Below are 21,443 nucleotides of genomic sequence, written 5' to 3'. Positions count from 1 at the left end.
AATTATATTTGCTATTTGGGTTTTTCTTAAACCTGTATATAGCACAACTGTTAATAATTGCTAAAGGTGTTTACAATAACTTTTGCCTTATCAATAATACACTTTTTATGGTTTCTCTTGAAATATAGAAGGAATGTTATTTCAAAAGGAAAGAAAGGGCCAAGACCGGTTTAGCTCAGTGGATAGAGCATCAGCCTGTGGACTGAAGGGTCCTGGGTTCATTTCCGGTCAAGGGCATGTACCTTGGTTGTGGGCGCATCCCCAGTGGGGGACGTGCAGGGGGCAGCTGATCAATGACTCTCTCATTGATGTTTCTATATCTCTATCCCTTCCTCTCTGTAATAAATTAATAAAATATATTAAAAAATAAAAGGAAGAAAAGGAATGTGTGTGTTTTTAAGAGAAGTTGAAATAATTTGTTCTGATAATTTGGTTATTTCTGAATTAGTAAAAGGAGACCAGTTAAGAAGAACCATAGAATTTGTAGAAGGTTAGTGAAAAAAGGATATTGAGAAATGAATTTTATGTATAAACTAGAGGCCCAGTGCATAAAAATTCATGCACATTGGTGGTGGGGGGAGCCCTCAGCTCAGCCTGTGCCCTCTTGCAATCTGCAAGCCCTCAGGGGATATCCAACTGAGGCTTAGGCCTGCTCCCTGGTCTGACCTCCCTCTCTCTGCAGGAGGTAACCAGCAGGCTGATCAGGAGAGGCACCGACATAAGTGGCTAGCCCCCCGCCATCACCCCTCTACTGCTGCTGGTTGTCACAATCTATCACCATCCCCTTCCTCTGTCCAGTGGCCTGGCCCTGCCCCCGTCATTCTGCTGTTCTGTCAATTTGCATATTAATGCTTTTATTATATAGGACTAGAGGCCCGGTGCATGACATTCATGCACTGGAGAGGGGATCCCTCAGCCCAGCCTGTGCCCTTTTGCAGTTTGGGAGCCCTCAGGGGATGTCCAACTGCTGCAGAGGTGGTAGAAGAGGCTCCCACCACCGCCACTGCACTCACGAGCCGTCAGCCTGGCTTCTGATTGAGCAGGGCTCCCCCTGTGGGAGCACGCTGATCACCAGGGGGCAGCTGCTGTGCTGAGTGTCTTTGCCTGGTGGCCAGTGCGTGTTATAGCAACTGGTCATTCCAGCATTTGGTCAATTTGCCTATTACCCTTTTATTATATAGGATTCAAGAATCTAATTATGAGAATGTGCTTACTCCCTTCCCAACAAGGACTACTAAATATAATTCAGATGAAAGTTGAGGTAACTATTAATATATGACTCTCTATAACTGCTGCTAATGCACAAGAAATTTACTTAAGAAACGCCTTCTGACTTGTATACGTGCATATAAGTACAACCAATGGACATAAAACTCTGGGGAGGGAGGGTATCTATGGGAGGGAGGGGGGCAAAAAAAATCAATAAAATATATATATATTTTTTTAAAAAGCCTTCTGTCTCAGGAAATTTTTATATGGTAATTGTAATTTACACCATTGTGTTCTTACAGCCTTGGCCTCAATTAAACCTGAAGGTTATATTAGGTCTAGTAATAATTAATGTCGTTTTCTAATACTTTTTTAAATCGAATTTATTTAAACAATACAATAAAATTTAATCAACAATATAGTTGCCGTTGTTTTCTACTACTTGTGCCCAACGCTCAGGAAGCATTTTAATCCCTCTGTTGTAAAATTCTTGTGATTTTGATGCAAAAAATTTGGTCAATGCATTTTTGAGGCATTCTTCATTAAATTTTTTTCCAAGAAGAAAGTTTTGCAAAGAACGAAACAAATGGTAATAGGAAGGGGCAATATCAGGAGAATATGCAGGTTGAGGGAGAACTTCCCATTCCAACTGGCACAGTTTTTCAGCAGTGATTCTTGCAGTATGCGGTCGTGCGTTATCGTGGTGAAGAATTACGCCCTTCTGATTAATCAGCACGGGTTCTTTTTCTCTTAAAGCTTGGGCTAACCTTTCCAATTGGGCACTATACACTGCACTTGTAATGGTTTGGTTAGAATTTAGGGGTGTTGAACTCAATCAGAGAAGGGGCCAAAATCTAAAATCCAGCCTAAATCGTGGGCTGAATGGTTTACTGAACAGTCATAAACTGTCATTGTGATGGAAACGCAGCGGAGTGCAGTGATGACAGCGCGGTGCGGGCCACATTGCAAGGCTGGTGGGGCGGATTTGGCCCGTGGGCCTTTTGTTTGACACATGTGGGTTAGATGGTAAAAGTTCATAATGAAGAATTCCTTTAAAATTCCACCAAACACACAACATCACTTTTTTCGCATGCAAGTCAGGTTTTGGCGTGGGCTGCGGAGCCTCATTTTTGTCCAACCATTGAGGCCGCCTTTTCAAATTAACATACAGCACCCATTTTTCATCTCCAGTAAAAATTTGCTCTAAAAACAGCAAACGGTTTTGACGAGAGAGGAGCGAACTGCAAATTGTGACTCTTTGATTACGGTTGTTGTCGGTCAACTCATGAGGAACCCATTTTCCAAACTTTTGGACTTTGCCAAGTGCACGCAATTGATTGGAAATTGTTTTTTGTGAACAATTTAAAGTTGTCACAAGCTCTTGTTGGGTAATTTGAGGATTTTGCACCAAAAGAGCTTGACGAGCTTCTTGATCAAAATTGGACACATGGCCTCGACCACTCTTGTCATCTAACGAAAAATTTCCCTCGCAAAATTTCTCAAACCAACGCTGGCATTTTCTGGCGCTAACTGCATCTTGACCAAGAGCACTACAGATGTTTTTTGCAGCCTCACTTGCTTTTCTTCCTAATTGGAACTCGTAAAGCATGCAGTGCCGAATATGCTCTTCATCTGCCATCTTCTTAGCCCTAGATTTGCAACAAAAACCAAACCAAACACAAACTTTTTCAAGCAAAACTTGTTAATTGCACTTCACACGTTCTGTAGATACCACGTGTTTGAAGGTTATGTCAATACAAGTCAACGCCAAGCAAGATTTTACATTAATTATTACAACTAGTAGCAGAAGTGAGATTAATAATGGTGCTTGAGCCCTAGCTGGTGGTTCAGTGGTCAGAGCATCAGCCTGCAAACTGAAGGGCCTTTCAGCCCGGGGTCCAGGAGCTGCAGTTAGTCACAGGTGGCAGTTGACTGCCCAGCCCTGGCTCTGCTGGGACTGCAGATTGTATGAAAAGTGAGTAAACTGGCTGGGCCACAGAGCCAGGAGCGCTGGGAGCTGACAGGTGACCAGGACAGCACTGATTGCAGGGAGGGAGAGCGGGTGTGGTGAGTGCTGTTGCAGGAGTCTAAGGCTGAGACTTACTGGCAGGAGCATGGCGAGCAACCCACCAGCATCCCAGCTGGGAAGTTAGCCCGATCTGATTCTGTGGGAGCGCACCGCCCATTGGACCTCAGGGGCAGTGGAGGGGTCAGACAGGTACTCCGTTCAGTGACCCGAAGGTCCCTTTGCTCAGAGGAACTTCCAGAAGAGCCAGCTGGGGGCTGGACAGAGAGGCCCACCTCAGGAGCAGGGGAGGCCACCTTTCCACACCCTGTGGGAGCGCTGGTTCTGCCTGACCCTGCAGTGACCTGAGGCAAAGGGGACAGGCTCTGGGCTGGAAGTCGGCACCTGCACCCCGTCCTAGAATTGCAGGAAGTCAGACATTTGGTCTGTCAGAGCCTGGGAGGAGGCCCTACCCAGTGGGGCCACCAGCACTGAAAAAGTGGCGTGCCAAGAGAGGCTTCTTTATTTTTTTATTGTTTATTTTTTTGGTTAATCCTCACCTGAGGATATTTTTTTTCATTGATTTTTATTTTTTTAAGCTTTTCATTTTAATTAAATATTCAGAATAAATGTTGATTAAATAAGTTTGCACTTAACAGTTAAATATTTAGAAACAATAATTCTCTCAATTGTTTTATCTCTCCCTCTCCCTTCCTCTCTCTGAAATCAATGTACTAAATTAATAAGTTTTACTTTATTACTTATGCAAACAATATAAATAAGAGTGTTGGTTAATGGTAAAAGGATGTCAATTGCCCAATAAATCTGAAAGGTGAACGAACAGGTCCTTATAATTAATTGTGGATAATCTTCCCCCCACACACAGTCTCCCTTGACATTAATGAGCTCATCCACGGACTAATAGATGGGTTTTCCATTTCCTGACACTCTGTCCAACAACCTAAAACCATTGTTTCCACCAACGCCAGCAGAGACCCTCAGGACACAAGACCTGGCTCCCGCTGGAAATCCACTCTGGGGAATAAGGTAAACAGACGCCACACAGCTGGACCAGTTTGCTCTAGTCCCTCCAGCAGTGCCCACACCGCGCATTGCAGCACTCATAGAAGGTAGTCATTGGCTGGTCTGCAGCGCAGGTCTGAAGCTGCATGCAGAAGGCATGAGGATGTTCACATCTGGGACATGGCTCCGCAGTAGAGTCCACGTTCTCCCTGGCAGCTGCTCCACCTAGCAAGTCATCCACTTCTTCCAGCTTTGGATACTTCCCGTTTGTTACTTCACCAGGGATGCTGTGCAGGTTGTGGCAAGTGTTGCAGGCAAAACAGCAGCAGTGCTGTCCCTCCACAATGAGCCCATTCCCACAGCCCTGGCAAAAGAGCAGCATGAAGGCCAGCTCCCACAGACCTTGTACCCCGCCTCCACACACACACACCTCCATTGATTTTTAGAAAGACTAAAAGGAGCCGAAACTGGTTTGCCTCAATGGATAGAGCATCGGCCTGCAGACTGAAAGGTCCCAGGTTCGATTCCAATCAATGGTATGTACTTTGGTTGCAGGCACATCTCCAGTAGGGGGTGTGCAAGAGGCAGCTGATCAATGATTCTCTCTCATTGATGTTTCTACCTCTATCCCTCTCTCTTCCTCTTTGTAAAAAAATCAATAAAATATATTAAAGAAAAAAAGAAAGAATAAAAGGAGGGGAAGAGACAGACAGAGAGACATGGATTGATTGCCTGCCGCATTCGCCCTGACTATGGGGCTGGGAATTGAACCTGCAACCCAGGTACCTGCCCTTGACTGGAATTGAACTCATGACTATCATTGGCCATAGTGGGTAGGGCCATACAAGCCTGTGAAAATTTGGGAATACATAGTCCCCAAGACAGAGGAGTTTGCTCTGTTGGCTCCTGGCACTCCTGTGTCTCTCTTGTTCCACTTTCCTCCCTACCAGAGTTGCCTCCTAAGCCGTATGGCCCTGCTGACCACACCCAATGGACTGACGGCCTGCCGCTGGGACACAAACTCGCTTAGCATGATGCCGGATTGGACTGTGCTCCAACATGCAACAGAAGCTCTGGGCAATGTCTTTAATCCTAGCCCCACTAAGGCCTGAATGGGCTTCTTTTGTGGGGAGATGGAGGAAATGGGACCTTGGAAACTCAGGGATTTAAATCTATGCAAAGAAATGTCACTCATTCTCTTGTGCAAGTCTCAAAAACATTTATTTTTTCTTGTGACATTACAAGAAGCCATTCCCACCCTAGCTGGTTTGGCTCAGTGGATAGAGCGTCAGCCTGTGGGCTAAAGGGTCACAGGTTTGATTCTGGTCAAGGGCACATGCTTGGGTTGCAGGCTGGATCCCCAGTAGGAGGTGGGAGGCTGCCGATCAATGATTCTCTCATTGTTTTTATCTCTCCCTCTCCCTTCCTTTCTCTGAAATCAATAAAAAATATATTAAAAAAAAAAAAGTCACTCCCACCAGCAACAGGTGGGGACCTGGAGAGCAAGCTCCCCACTGCTAACACAATCTCAGAGATCTTCCCACGCTGCTTTTCCTGCCTCCCCAATCTATCACCAGTGGATTTCATGTAACCCTCTATGTCTTTTTTGATTCTGAAGTATAAAATAAATGGTAATACTACAGTTTCCTGCAGCGTGTTTTCAATCTGTTGAGATTTTGCTTCCCAGCAGTTGTCACTTTGGCTCACGTAAACTCATAAAATTTTTCTGCAGGTTTGGATGTTTCTTCCATCTACAATGACAACATTTCTACTGTGTTGCTAGAGTGAAAATTAACATCAACATAAAAAACATTTAAACCTATAGAGAATTTTTGTGAGTTTATTTGAGCTAACCTGTTGACAATTGCCTGGAATCAAAATCTCAACAGACTGAGATAATGTTTCAGAGAATGTCAGTTTTGCACCTTGTTTTATACATTACCATCAAAAGAGAAGACCTAAATGAGTTACCTGAAATCCTTTGGTGATATATTAGGGAGGTGGAAGAAAGAAAATCGGGGAAATCTCTGGGTTTGGAGGAAAAATAATAAGATAGCCGAAACCGGTTTGGCTCAATGGATAGAGCATTGGCTTGGGGATTGAAGGGTCCCGGGTTCGATTTTGGTCAAGGGCATGTACCCAGTAGGGGGTGTGCAAGAGGCAGCTGATCGATGACTCTCTCTCATAGATATTTCTAACTCTCTATCTTTCTCCTTTCCTCTCTGTAAAAAATCAATAAAATATATTAAAAAAAAAAAAAAAAGAAAAGTAACAAGATAGACACATCTTTTACATAGGTGGGTACAGGGTAAAGTCAACAATTAACATGATAACGACAAGGAGGGGAGTAATGGTTTTCTGCCCTAGTGCATTGGTTGTGCCGGGAGAGGCCTGGAGAAAGGGGAATTACCCTGACATTCCCAAGGAATGTCATCATAAATGCGAAAGACAATAGACAAACTTAGTTAAGGTAAGGATTGACTTTTGTCAGGAAGATTGACTATCTGCTAGGAATTGCTTTTCATTAAAAAGTTATAATTTCAGCCGAAGCTGGTTTGGTTCAGTGGATAGAGCATCGGCCTGCGGACTAAAGGGTGCCAGGTTCAGTTCCCGTCAAGGGCGTGTACATTGGTTGCAGGCACATCCCCAGTAGGAGGTGTGCAGGAGGCAGCTGGTCTATGTTTCTAGCTCTCTATCTCTCTCCCTTCCTCTCTGTAAAAAATAAAAAATATATATTAAAAAACATAAAAACAAAAGGTACTGAGCTTTTATCTGAGTTGTTTAAAAAAGTTACATTTTCAGACCATTGTTTGTGGTGACTTTAGGTCTCTGTGTTTGCATGTCTGCCATACAGGCCTTCCCTCAGCTTGTCAGGTTAGCATGTGGCCACTTTTTGTCCACACCAGCGAAGTAAAATGTTTACTTTTTGAATACATAATTCTTCCTAATTACTTAGAATTTTTGTTTTATACTCTTTGAAACGACTCTTTAGATCTACATGTAGATTTTAATCATTTCACTATTATGTATATATCAAAAGTAAAATATGAGTTTAATTCTTAGGGCTCCTTGAAGTTTTCATTCAATTCTTTTGAATCATTTTTCAACACAGAATTGTCAATGCCCATATTTTGTCCTGATTTTTATTTTATTAATGTACTTTTGGATGAAAAGGGGTCACTTACTAATCCAGAGACCTAAAGTAACCACATAGGACATGAGCAGAGCAAGGACAATGGGCCAGGTACAGAAGGGCATCAGGATGGAAAGCCCTAGGTGCCTGGCAACAATCCATTGTAGGGGGGACATCACCCCCAGGGTGACTTTTCCTCTTAGCATATCACTGGTAGGTAGATTTGGGCCCCCTCCCATTTCTTCCTTAGAGGTAACATCTATACCTCAGTTGTATTTCAGCTCCAGGGCCAGAAAAGCAGCAAAACCAGAGCAGTGATCTTGTAGATTCCCTCAGGACCAGCTGCATTGAAAAATGACCCCCCTGCCCTCACATTGACTAACAAATCAGTGGAGACCACAACCAGGAAAGGACACACCTGGAACACTGCTGAATATTCTATTGAGCTCTGCTGGGACCTCCCTAAAATCTCCATCCTTAAAACACTTAAGATGGAGGCTTCAGTGAGATCACTCTCCCAGGAGCACCCCTGCCACATCCCTTCCCCTTCTCCGTCCTTGCCCCAGGCATGTTACCATTAGCTTCCTCACTCTCAAGCTCCTAGGGCCCTTCCTTTGCCTCCATAACACCTTTCTTCTCCTACGAATTACTTTTTCTGCCTCTGTGACTTACCAAGTAAATGTTCTCTTACAGTTTTGTTCTTGGCTCCGAATTTTTTTTTTTTTTAATATATTTTATTAATTTTTTTTTTTTTTTTTTTTTTTAGAGAGGAAGGGAGAGGGATAGAGCTAGAAACGTCGAGAGAGAATCATCCACCAGCTACCTCCTGCACACCCCCTACCAATGTACATGCCCTTGACCGGAATTGAACCTGGGACCTTTCAGTCTGCAGACTGACGCTCTACCACTGAGCAAAACCGGTTTCGGCGGCTCTGAATTCTTTCCTAGCCAAAATATCAAGGTTGCTGAACCCAAGTTTGGTCTGATCCTACGGTACCATTCCCAACGCCTACCACCGGTTGGTCTGAAATTAAGACTTTCTAGCTAAAAGCTGGTCATGGTGGGCAGTCACGTCGTAGGCTAGAATCTTCCCTGACAAAAGTCAATATTTACCTTTACTGAGCCTGTCTAACGTCTTGTATTTTTTAAAAATACATTTTTATTGATTTCAGAGAGGAAGGGAGAGGGAGAGAGCTGGAAACTTCAATGATGAGAATCATTGACTGGCTGCCTCCCGCAAGCTCCCTAGGGGGGATGGATCCAGCAACCAGGGTCTGTGCCTTTGACAGGAATTGAACTTGGGACCCTTCAGTCACAGGCCCTCGCTCTTTCCATTGAGACAAACCAGCTGGGGCTGAAAAGGTTCTTAATAAGGCATCTTATTCATATATAAAATTTTAAGTCCACTAGGGTTTGAAAAGCAGCGTGTGTTCTTCCATCAGGCACTCCTCTGGCTCGCTTTCCTGGCTTATGCGGTTGCACGTGTCACGTAGTTAAAGACCTTTTCTCGCAGAAACCGGTTTGGCTCAGTGGATAGAGCATCGGTTGCAGATTGAAGGGTCCCAGGTTCCAGTCAAAGGCATGTGCATTGGTTGTGGGCGCATCCCCAGTGTGTGTGTGTGTGTGTGTGTGTGTGTGAGGCAGCTGGTCCATGTTTCTAGCTCTCTCTCCCTCTCCATCTCTGTAAAAAAATCAATAAAATATATATATTTTTAAAAAGACCTTTTCTCCATCTTTTGCTCTACATTATGGTGACTGACTCAGCTGTGTCTCCCAGTCCTCCCAGCAAACTCTTCCTTTCACGTTTCACTGAATTAATGGGAGTCTCGGAAAGCTGCCCAACTCCCTTCTCCCGTCGCCCAAGCACCCGCCGCAGGGGGCGGAGTCCAGGGTGACGCTCGAGAAGAGAAGCTGCGCGGCGGGCTGGTCCGCGCGTTCCCGAGAGTGACGCATGACGTCGCCGTGCGTGCGTGCGTGCGTGCGTGCGTGCAGACGGCTGCGTCGGGGTGCAGAGGAAGATGGCGGTCTCCACAGGTCGGTTCTCGGGCCGGGCTGTATGCTTTCGCACTCCGAACCCGGCTCTGCCACTCCGTCTGCTGCTGGCAGCTGGGCGCGACCATGCGGGTGAAGCCGGAGTGCGCCTTCTCGGACGCCGGGCTCCTTGAGGAGCGAAGCCCGCCCCGGGGGAGGGCCGGGCGGGACCGGCGCCAAGGGCCCGGGGCTGCCGTCGGGGGCGCCGGGTTGTGCCTGTGCGGCGGCCGCACGCTCGCGGGTCGGGGCGGGGTGACGCCGGCGCGGGCGCACTCTTGGGGTCCGCGGGCGCCTGTCGGGGTGCGGGCGGGAGGAGAGGCGGCTCTGGGTGGGCGTGCGGGCGGTGCCGGTGGCGGAGCGCCCCGGTGGCGGGGGGTCCGGCTCCCCTGGACCCTCCTGGACGTGTGGAGAGGAGGAGGGGGTTAATGAGCAGAGGACTGTTGCTCTTTTTTGTAATAACAGAAAGATGACCGTTCTTACCTCATTGAATCCAAGTTCTCTCTTTTTCCTTAAGTGGAAAACTGCAGTGCAAACTACACAAAAACTCAGAAGATGAAAGCGAATTGAAGAGAAAGAGGTTTCTTAGATAAGCTGCTCCGCTCCTGTTGTGTCGAATGCAATGTTTGGTTTCCTCTGAGCACAGACTTTGAAATTAAGTTTTTAACGATAAGGTTTTTACAAACTTGACCACTTAAAAAAGTGTTAAATTAAAACATGTTAAATTTGGTTAGGATGTTCATTGGATGTGATCTTTGGAAATCAGATTATAGGATAGTGTTGATTTACTATTTCATGCTTTCATTGCACAATAAAACGAATTTTCAAATTACGTGCCGAAATGGAAGGCTGCAGTGTATTGTGATTGGTACTTTTAAGGTAATACCTCAAGATACATCCTACATACGTCTTAACAGAAAATTGTCTTTTAATTCTCATCTTTATTATGTACAGGTGTCGGATGAGAAGATTTTAACGATTTTAGGGTTGGGGAAATATTTCAGTATATTTTGGGTCAGAGCTAACTAAGAAAGCAAGGGTTATTTAAAAAGTGACGTTTCAGTGTTACAACTCTAATGTATTTGCTATTTGTACTTGAGTGTGCTTGTGAAGGGAGACATATCTTTTTTAGAGTTGTACTTAGTACCTACCTATAGGTTCTTGAAAACTTAGTAATAAAATGGTGCATTTTAATTTGATTGATAGTTTTCACTTTATGGATTGCACTGTTTACTTAAACATGGTTTTTGTCTTACGTAATTCATATGAGAGAAGATATTTTGAAAAGACCAAATACTAGATGATAGTAACAGGCACTTTTTGTTAATCGTGCTTGGTAATTTTTGGAAGTCAATGACACTGGCATGGCAGAGCATCTCTTTGACCAGCCGCCCTGGGAGACTGATGAGAGCTAAGCCTTAGGCTGGCTTTCCATAGCTGCGGGGTGACTTCCCGGTCACCAAGCAATACTGTATGTTAACTTTTTTTAAAAAATATATTTTATTGAATTTTTACAGAGAGGAAGAGAGAGGGATAGAGAGTTAGAAACATCAGTGAGAGAGAATCATCTTATCAGTTGCCTCTTGCACACCCCCTACTGGGGCTGTGCCCGCAACCAAGGTACATGCCCTTGACGGGAATCGAACCCAGGACCTTTCAGTCTGCAGGCCAATGCTCTATCCATTGAGCCAAACCAGTTTCGGCTGCATGTTAACTTTTATCTTTTCTATAACTTGTACCAGATCATCCACTTAGGTCTTTTCATTTGTACCATTCTTTCAAATAAAGTAATTTGGTAACCCACATCCCTATCCAAGTATCTTTGTAAATTCTAAAATGGCTTATTATTAGCCTGTTATACAGAGGAAACCTGCATTTTACAGTTTATATGTAGTCTAATGGTGGCAGTTTCTGCTTTTTAGATTTATGAAATTTGAAACTTAGAATAATAAAAAAGAAAGTATTTTTGGTAGTTGAGTTCTTTTTAACTGAAATTAGTTTTGAAAGTGTTACTAAAAACTTGGTAAGTTTTTAGTATCATTTCATTTATTAATTTTCTGTGCTTTATAGCACTTAAAAGTATTATTGTATTGGTAGAAAGATGAGTGTAGAGAAAGCTTTGGACTGTGTTTTGAAACTTTTTAAGTTTTAAGCTATATTTTGTTTGTTTGCTTTTTGGTAGCAAGGGAAGTAAATAGTACCTCTATATTTGTGAAATAGAAGTGATATAGTGTGAAATTTAAAATTAGATGATTTTGATGTAATATACATTTTTTTATTTAAGTCAAAATAGTCTTTTAATGATTGATTTTAGAGAGAAAAAGGAAGGGGGGGAGAGAGAGAAGAGGAGAGAGAAGAAAAACATCTATTTGTTATTATACTTACTTATGCATTCAGTGGTTGTTTCTATGTATGTGCCCTAACCAGGAATGGAGCCCACAACCTTGATGTATCTGGACCACACTCTAACCAACTGAGCTACCCAGCCATGGCCTAAGTAAAAATAATCTTGATAAAAATAGTTGTTTGATAATAGGCCCAAAAGAAAAAAAAAATCACTTGACAAACATTGTTTCATTTTTATTAAAGCTCTAGAGGCCCAGTGCATGAATTCGTGCACGGGTGGGGTCCAGCCCGTCCTCTCTGATCGGGCAAATTGGGGCTGGGCCTGCCCAGGGAGGGGCCACGGGTGGCCCTGCCCCCTGGTCACACACCCTGTAGAGGGAACAATTTGCATATAAACCTTTTATTATATAGGATTATGTATATTTCAACCCCCCCATGATATGTTTATTGATTTTAGAGGGGGAGGGAAGAAAAGGGAGTGTGTGAGTGAGCTTGTGAAATGTTCACGTGAGAAACACTGATCTATTTATTACCTTTGGTATGCACCTGACTGGGATTGAACCCACAACCTAGGTATATGCCCTGACCAGAACCGAACCTGTACTCTTTTTGGTTTGCCAGAGGATGCTCCAGTCAGCTGAGTCACCCTGCTAGGGCAAGCATTACATTTTAATGTACATTATCTAAACATTTATTTTACCATTCTCGCCAAAACCGGTTTGGCTCAGTGGATAGAATGTTGGCCTGCGGACTGAAAGGTCCCTGGTTCGATTTCGGTCAAGGGCATGTACATTGGTTGCGGGCCCATCCCCAGTAGGGTGTGTGCAGGAGGCAGCTGATCAATGTCTCTCATCGATGTTTCTAGCTCTCTATCCCTCTCCCTTCCTCTCTGTAAAAAATCAATAAAATATATTAAAAAAAGAAAAAGAAAAAAGAAATTATTTATTTTACCATTCTCATAGTTGAAGAAACATTTTGGGAAGAAATTCTAATTGGACTGAGACCTTTAAGCTGAAATATGCTTTTCCATACCAGTTGGTCTTCTTATTTTGCAGATGAGAAAACAGGCTTAATGAATACAAGGTTTTACATAGTTGGTTACTAATGCAAGATTAAAATCCAGGTTTTGTTTTATTCTTAGTCTAGTGTTCTTTCTGTTAGGAGGAACGATTGAATATTCCTCAAATTATGAATCTTACTTCCTGTTAGACTAGAGAGTGGCCTTCATACTTTCCTTCCTAGGAGATTCCACAGGACATACATAACTTAAGGAACACTACCCTAGGGAATAGAATGTAGTGCCTGTCATTCAAAAATTTCATTATAGCCCTAGCCGGTTTGGCTCAGTGGATAGAGCGTTGGCCTGTGGACTGAAGGGTCCCAGGTTCGATTCTGGGCAAGGACATGTGCCTTGGTTGTGGGCATATCCCCAGTGGGGGGGAGGGAGGGTGCAGGAGGCAGCCGATTGATGTTTCTCTCTAATTGATGTTTCTAGCTCTCTATCCCTCTCCTTTCCTCTTTGTAAAAAATCAATAAAATATATTTGAAAAAAATTTCGTTATATCTCAGTAGTAAGTTAGTGTTAGGTTAAAAGGTATATGCAGTACTTTAAAAAAAATAGAATTTTATTGATTTCAGAGAGGAAGGGAGAGAGGGGGAGAGATAGAAACATCAATGATGAGAGAGAATCATTGGTGGGCTGCCTCCTGCATGTTCCCTACTGGGGATCAAGCCTGCAACCCAGGTGTGTGCCCTTGCCCAGAACCAAACCTGGGACCCTTCAGTCCTCAGGCCGACTGTTCTATCCACTGAGCCAAACCAGCTAGGGCTGTGCAATACTTTTTTTTTTTTTTTTTTTTTTTTAACTTTACAGGCATTTTAGATTTATAGGAAAATGAATATAGTATAGAATTCCCTTATGCTTCATAATTGGTTTTATATTATCTTACATTAGTGTAGCACATTTGTCACAATTAATGAACCATAGTGACATACTATTAACCAAAACCTATACTATTAATATATTCAGATTTCCTTAGTTTTTACCTAATGTCCACAATCTGTCCCAGTATCTCATCCAGGATACATTGAAGTATGAAATGTTTTAAAATTATTAGTAGTGTTAAAATGTGATTCTGAATGCAGATGATTTTAAATGTCTTTAAGTAATGAGAGGCTCAGAAAAAAATGGAATATTTTTTTTTTTATATATTTTTTTTTGGTAGTAGGTCTGTGTAAGCCAAATGGGTGGAAAATAAAACTAACTACCCTTTTCAGGAACAGGAATTGTGCTTTAATTCGCCTGCTGCCCCGATAGAGTACTGTGCCATGCTAGGCATACCACTAAATCTCTGAAGCCTTGCTTTCTCCAGACCTTTCAGGCAAGGGTTGGACAACATGATTATGTTTTTCCCATCTTCAAAATGAAGACACTTGGATATATGGGCAGAACTTGGGGGAGTAGTAATAGATGAGATTTACATGTGTAAATCATAACAGAACCTGAGAACTAAATAATAGAAGATCTGAACTATAGCAGCTCCGTGTATTTCCAGCTCGAGACTTTAATAATTTGCCTGTTGGACTTTTCTAGGTTAGGAATCTGGATGCTCTTGATAAATGTTTGATGTTGATAATGTGATTCATCTAGGGGCCCAGTACACAAATTTGTGAACTTTGAAAGGAACTGTGGGCTGTGAAGCTGTGATGGGCACAAGGGCGGGTCTCGGCCCATTCTTCCTGCCCCCACCCTGGTCCCCTGTCTGCTGGCAGCCTCACTCCTGCTACTCGCACCTGCTGATGGCGCGGTAGGTGCGAATGGGACTGATGTGTTGGTGTGAGTGGCAGCAGCCGCCCCACAGGAGCAGGGGGAGGTGGAGAAGCCCTGAGGGGCGATTGGGGCTGGTGCCAGGCACTGGCAGCAGATGTGAGCGGTGGCTCTGGTGCTGGCAGCAGCTCCAGCGCTAGCAGCAAGTGCGAGGGGGGCCGTCATTGGCAGCGGGTGTGAAAGGTGGCTGCTGGCTCCAATCGCCCCTCAGGAGCAGGGGGAGGTAGAGAAGCCCTGAGGGGCGATTGGGGGCTGACAGCTGCTGCTCACTCTTGCTGTCAGGAACGATTGGGGCTGGCACTGGGTGCTTTCAGCGGGTACGAGAGGCAGCTCCAGCGCCAGCAGTGGGTTCAAACAGGGCCAGTGCCCGCAGCAGGTGCGAGTGCCAGGTGGGACTGCGGTGCACGGGAGCAAAGAATTTTCAGTAACCACCAGAGGCTCACCCTGACAGCACTGGTGCCCGCCTTGGTCTGGCATCCCCGCTTACCTGCTCCACCATCCCCCATGGCTGATGCCTGCCATGTTCTGCTCTCTGCTGCCTGCTGCTGACGCCTGCCATGTTCTGCGCTCACCCCCTGGTGGGCAGTGCATGTCACAGCGACCCCTTCGGTGGTTCTGTTCGGTCTATTTGCATATTAGCCTTTTATTATAGTATTAGAGGCCTGGTGCACAGCATTTGTGCACTCAGGGGTGGGGGGCCCTCAGCCTGGCCTTTGCCCTTTCACAGTCCAGGAGCCCATAGGGAGCAGGACTAAGCCGTCTGTTGGACATCCTTGTGCTGCCGTGGAGGCAAGAGTCTCCTGCCATTGCTGTTGCACTTAACAGTCGTCAGCCTGGCTTCTAGCTGAGCAGCACTCCCCCTGCAGGAGCACACTGACCACCAGGGACAGCTCCTGTGTTGAGCGTCTGGCCCCTGGTAGTTAGTGCATGTCATAACGACTGGTCATTCCGCTGTTCAGTCTATTTGCATATTACCCTTTTTATTATATACGATTATATACGATAGTATGATACAACCTTACTATACAAACAGTCCTTCCTTTGCACAGTAGTACAGGGTGGTAAAAATGACCATTCAAACTGAACTTCAAATCAGTTTTATTAAGTGAGAAAAATTATTATTCTGTGACATCTGGAAATGTTTATTAAACCATTAAAAAGTTTTTTGTGTGGTTATAGTGTATTGGAAGTTGACTAAAATAGTAAACATACTTGTTTAATGCACTAAACATTGAGTTAGTGTTTTATTTCTTTATAAACTTCTCAATAGCAGTTTGAACAATGCTTGCCTTTTTCTCCTGATTGTATAACTTATGATGCAGCACAAACATCTTTTCTATGCTTTGATGAATTCTCATATTCCTAAGTTTGGATCAGTTTCCAATATTTTATTCTTTGAGCTTTCAGTGTAAGGAAATCTCTCTCAGTTTATTCTGAAGATTTTTTTTACTTCCTCTGGGACATTGTCATCCTTTCTTTAGAGTCACTTTTCTCATTTACATAAATAATAAATAAACTCAACTATACAAAGTTCTGGATGCTACTCTAGAGTCTCCAACATTCATGTGGTGGGGTATTTATTCTATAACGATTTATATTTGATTCAAATTGCACTTCCAATGTTACTAGTTTTTGTTTCTTTGCTGCACTTTCACCTTTGTGGGCTAATTTTCTTTTTCGGCTATAGTTATAGAATGTCACATGAGTTTACTTACCATTGGTAGACAAGGAGGCAGTACTGCTACATGCCTTGCTGAAGTGAACTGAGTGGCCCATCACCAACAGACTTTGAAAGATGTGAAGTGATTGGCCACTGATAGGATGCTCAACTATTGCTTACGTAGAGATTTGTCGACTGAAGAACTAGCAGTCTGACTTTTTGATTCTAGCTATTGAAATGGTGTGACATAGTATTTCATTGTGGCTTTGGTTTGCATTTCCCTGATGACTAATGATTTTGAACGTCTTTTCATGGGCTTTCTCTACACTGAATGGCCAGATTATTATGGTCTCCGAATACATAATAATCTGGTCACTCATTGTATATCCTATATAATAAAAGGCTAATATGCAAATTGTCCCCTTGATCAACAGGCAGGCCGGCCAACTGCCCATGTCCCCTCCCCCTGGCCAGTTGGCCAGACCCTACCCATGCATGAATTCATGCACTGGACCTCTAATACATACACACACACACACACACACACAGGCCGTATTATTATGCGTTCAGAGATCATAATCTGGCCACTCAGTGTATATCTTCTTTGGAGACATGTCTATTCAGATCCGTAGCTCATTTTTTAAATTAGGTTGTTTGTCTTTTTATTGTTGAGTTGTAAGAGTTCTTTATATATTTCAGATGCAAGTCCCTTATCATTTGTACGTATTTTCCACATTCTGTAGGTTTTTTATTTTCTTGGTGTTATTTGAAATGCAAAAATTTTAAATTTTGATAAAGTCCAAGTCCAATTTATTTCTACTTTATTAGAATGCAAAGTCTTGATTCTGGTATGTAGTTTTGGTTTTTTGTTTTAAAAACATGTTGACATTTATGTAAGTTCTAATTATCTGTTTATGGTTATTTTACATGATTTCCATGTGACAGAGGGGTAGAAGTCTTAAATTCCAGCTGGGTATGAGGTTTAACCTTACATTAAAAAAAATGTTGTATAGCCAGACACCAGGCATACTCCAAGATGATTATTCTTTGTTAAGTATTATAATTATGCCATATATTTTTCAATCTAGTGAAATGTACAAGCAATACATAACTTGGTGTATTATTTTGGTATTCATGCTAGTGTCATCTACCCAAGTGATCAGTTTTGGTTTGCTCTACTGTAGTGATGTAAGTTATTTCCTAAGAGGAAATACTTAAATTATCGAAAGATGTTTTATTTTTTGAAAATGTTTATTTTATAAGCAGTGATTTGGAGGGAAAATATAGACTTATTTTGTTTAATATGGCTTTCTAACTTTGGAAGCTTACTGCAACTTCCAAGACTTAAAGGAGAATAGTTCCACTTATTTAAATGGACTCTGTCAGAAGACCTCACATCTTGTTGAGTGTATGCCACTCCTAATTTTACTTAGAAATTCATACGAGAGCGGAACCAGAGTATATTGTAGCTTACCTAATTTTTGTCTATTCCCTAGTTTGTTTGTAGGGAATTGTCCCTTCTTAGTTCTGAAATAAACATTGTTAGCTGCTTTTCTGGAGAATGATCAATAACTTCTGTATTCTCCCTCGATCAATGAAGTATAAGTGTATGTGAGCAAAATCTTCTGCAGCAATTTATTGTATTGTATTGGAATGTATTTGCTTACATTGTTGTATTCACTCCCCTGGAATGTAATACCTTGGGGAAAGAATTTTTTATGTTTGAAATCAGCAAAACCTGCTACAGGACTTTCAACATAGTGTTGAAAGTTGAAAGTAGCATCTGCCATAAATTCATGAAATGTTTATTGAGTGCCTCTTGTATTGTCATTTTATTATAATACTGTTTCTATGTAACTGACTTAATGAGAAAATAAATAGCTCAAGTAAAACCTAGCTTTTCCCCTTTATATAATGTTTTACTTACAAACTCTGTTTTTAGTTTCCTTTTCTGAAGTGAAACAGTACTAAAAATATTTTATGTTCAGATATATTCATTGACTAAACACCAGCTGAATTAGTATACAACATATAGACTTCTGAATGAATTATTCATATAGTTGTAGACATTTTTGGGAGTAGCTGGGGCAGAGTAGTTTTGGTTGTAATTTAAAAGAGTTCCAATAGCATGATTCATAGTATCCTAAACATAACGTATCCCCCTTACTACAGAATTGAGGTATTTTACAAATCCTCTGGTCCAGAGGTTTTTTCACTTATGTTTGAAGTGTAATACAGATGCTTCAGATGTACAATTTATTATTATTATTATTATTATTATTATTATTGTTGATTTTAGAAAGAGAGGAAGGGAGGGGCGAGAAACAATTTGTTTTTCCACTTATTTGTGCATTCATTGGTTGGTTCTTTTTATAAATTTTTTATTTTTATTTTTAAAAATATATTTTATTGATTTTTTTTACAGAGAGGAAGGGAGAGGGATCGAGAGTTAGAAACATCGATGAGAGAGTTAACAGCGATTCACCTGCCTCCTGCACACTCCTTACTGGGGATGTGCCCCCAACCAAGGTACATGCCCTTGATCAGAATTGAACTTTCAGTCTGCAGGTCATTGCTCTGTCCACTGAGCCAAACTGGTTAGGGCTTATTTTTATTTTTAAATAAAATCATATTGTCCCCTCAACTGGGAGTTTGACCAGGGGGAAGACTCCCGCCTGCAGTCCCTCCCCACTGTACCCCCCCACTGAGCCTGCAACTCGGACGTGTGCCCTGACCAGGAACTGAACTTTGACCTCCTGGTTCATAGGTCAATGCTCAACTACTGAACTACGCTGGTGGCGCAATAGTATTTTTTAATTCTTAAAATAATGGTCCATCATATAGTTGTCATCTTAGATTTGATTAAAAACAATATTTAGAAATGTGTTAAAATATTCACTGAAATGAATATGTAATAGACATAATATCTTTCTCCTCCTAAATAATTCACTGTACTTACTGGAAACCAGGACATTCTCTTACATTATAATAATATAATATTAAAATATAATTATAATAATAATATAATTATAAAAATCAGGAAATTGACATTGATGCAGACTTTTATCTATAGGCCCTATTCAAATTCCTCCAATTTTTTGATTGATGTCCTTTAAAGCAAAATTCTAATAAATTTTTTTTCCTAATGATCCAAGGTTGCATTTGATTGTCCTATCTTTCTAGTCTTCTTTAATCTGGATATCTGCTGACTTTTTAATGCCTTTATTAAATACTAGAGGCCCAAAGCACGAAATTTGTGCAAGAGTAGGCCTTCCTTTTCCTGGCTGCTGGCACCAGCTTCCCTCCAGCTGCCAGGACCCGGGAGTTCCTTCTGGCCGCCAGCAACCCGGACTCTGGCTTCCCTCCGGCTGCTGGCACCAGGCATCCAGGCTTGCCTCCCAGAGGGAGGCTCCACCCACCCACTGCAGCCCACCAGTCAGTGGCCTGGGCCTCTGAGGTATGATGGTGGAGTCCCCAATTGATCACCTTGCTGGCCAGTGGCCTGGGCTTCCCTCTGCAGGGCGAACATGGGGTGATGGCTGGGCCCCTGACCAATCTCATCTGTCTTGGCTGGCCTGGCACCAGTGGGTGTCATAATGTAGGCCCAGATGGTCTTTCCGTTGTTTGGCCATTCAATCGATTTGCATCTTATGCTTTTATTCTATAGGGTTAGAGACCCAGTGTATGAAATTTGTGCCCTCGGAGGGGGGGCGGTGTTTCAGTCTGGCCTGCGCCCTCTCACAGTCCAGGAGCCCTCAGTGGATGTCGGATTTAGGCCCACATCCATAAGTGACACATTTAGGAGGCGGAGTCAGTGAGCACCAAAGCCCCACTGAAGGCCTGCACCATAAGCCTGTCTCCAGCGCAGCAGTTTTTCCATTATAGACACAGCGGGTCCTCACAGCCAATTGGCCTAGAGGTCTATTCCTCCTGTGTACCAATAGCAATCAAGGCTTTACTACACCAAGACTTTGCACTCAGCCCACAAAGGGGTGCACCAAGAGCAACCACCTTGGGTGATTGGGGAAGCTGAGTTACTGGCCCCTATAGGTCACCTACCACACAAAGCCACTCCATCAACACAGGGAGGCAAACAAAATGCGGAGACACAGAAGCATGTCATGAATGGGAGAGATGGAGGAAATTCAACTACTGGAGGACACAGTTCAGAATCACATTTATAAAGTTACTCAAGAATCTAAAAACTGCCGAGACCGGTTTGGCTCAATGGATAGAGCGTCGGCTTGGGGACTGAAGGGTCCCGGGTTCGATTCTGGTCAAGGGCATGTACCGTGGTTGCGGGAATATCCCCAGTAGGGGGTGTGCAGGAGGCGACTGATCGATGACTCACTCTCATCGATGTTTCTAACTATCTCTCTCCCTTCCTCTCTGTACAAAAATCAATAAAATATATTTTAAAAAAAATCTAAAAACTGCTGAGAAACTTGAGACTTTCAAGGACCATTTGGTTGATTTGCATATTAGGCTTTTATTGTATAGAATTACTGTTTACAGTCAATACTTTTGTATTAGTTTCAGGTGTACAGTGTAGTGGTTAGACAGTCATACTTTACAAGATCTTCCCACTGTATTTCCTGTACTCACCTGGCAATATATATCCTATATAATAAAAGACTAATATTCAAATTGTCCCCTCAACTGGGAGCTTGACCAGGGGGAAGATTCCTGTCTGCAGCCCCTCCCCCCTGCTGGCCCCACTCCTGATTGGGCCTCCCATCCCAATTGGGTGGGGCCAACCAGCCAACCACCCACAGCCTCTCCACTGGCCGGCCCTGATTGGGCAGGCCAGCTGGACCCCACCTCTGTACGAATTTGTGCGCTGGGCTTCTAGTAGTTATAATATCACTAGAGGCCTTATGTACGAAATTCATGCAAGAGAAGGCCTTCCTTTCCCCAGCTGCCAGCACCAGCTTCCCTCCGGGACTTGGGCTCCCCTCCGGCTGCTGGCACCAGGGGCCCCGGACTTCCCTTGCAGAGGGAGGCCCTGCCCACCTGCTGCAGCCCGTCAGTCAGTGGTCTGGGCCTCCGTCTACAGGCGATGGCCGGGCCCCTGACCAATTGCATTGCACCCGTGTTGACTAGCCTGGCGCCAATGGGCGTCATAGCGTGGTTCCTGGTGGTCTGGACGGCCATCCCACTGTTCGGCCATTTGGTCAATTTGCATATTACACTTATATAGGATTGACTATAT

General features: G+C 43.2%; 2 protein-coding genes across 5 annotated transcripts in view; one reads left to right on the top strand and one right to left on the bottom strand.

Moving 5' to 3' along the window:
- Nucleotides 1-4,184: 4,184 nt before the first annotated feature.
- Nucleotides 4,185-4,619, bottom strand: LOC118718438 (DNA-directed RNA polymerase III subunit RPC10-like). The gene has a single exon (XM_036437282.2). It carries the CDS (start codon nucleotides 4,617-4,619, stop codon nucleotides 4,296-4,298), a length of 324 nt encoding a protein of 107 aa, XP_036293175.1. The 3' UTR covers nucleotides 4,185-4,295.
- Nucleotides 4,620-9,263: 4,644 nt separating this feature from the next.
- UBE2V2 (ubiquitin conjugating enzyme E2 V2) overlaps nucleotides 9,264-21,443 on the top strand; it is a 34,103-nt gene continuing 21,923 nt past the window's right edge. For 2 of the 4 annotated variants that reach the window (XM_036437281.2, XM_036437278.2), the window contains exon 1: nucleotides 9,264-9,404. In XM_036437281.2, coding sequence (XP_036293174.1) covers nucleotides 9,389-9,404 — 16 coding nt within the window. In that variant the 5' untranslated portion in view covers nucleotides 9,264-9,388. Of the gene's footprint in view, nucleotides 9,491-16,264; nucleotides 16,441-21,443 lie in introns of all 4 variants that reach the window. The other 2 variants (XM_036437279.2, XM_036437280.2) reach the window with 2 other exon arrangements.

This window comes from Pipistrellus kuhlii, unplaced genomic scaffold, assembly GCF_014108245.1.
Source record: "Pipistrellus kuhlii isolate mPipKuh1 unplaced genomic scaffold, mPipKuh1.p scaffold_m20_p_14, whole genome shotgun sequence".
Classification (NCBI taxonomy): Eukaryota; Metazoa; Chordata; class Mammalia; order Chiroptera; family Vespertilionidae; genus Pipistrellus; species Pipistrellus kuhlii.
Note: the sequence above shows the minus strand (reverse complement) of the source record. Positions and strands in the feature narration are given on the sequence as shown.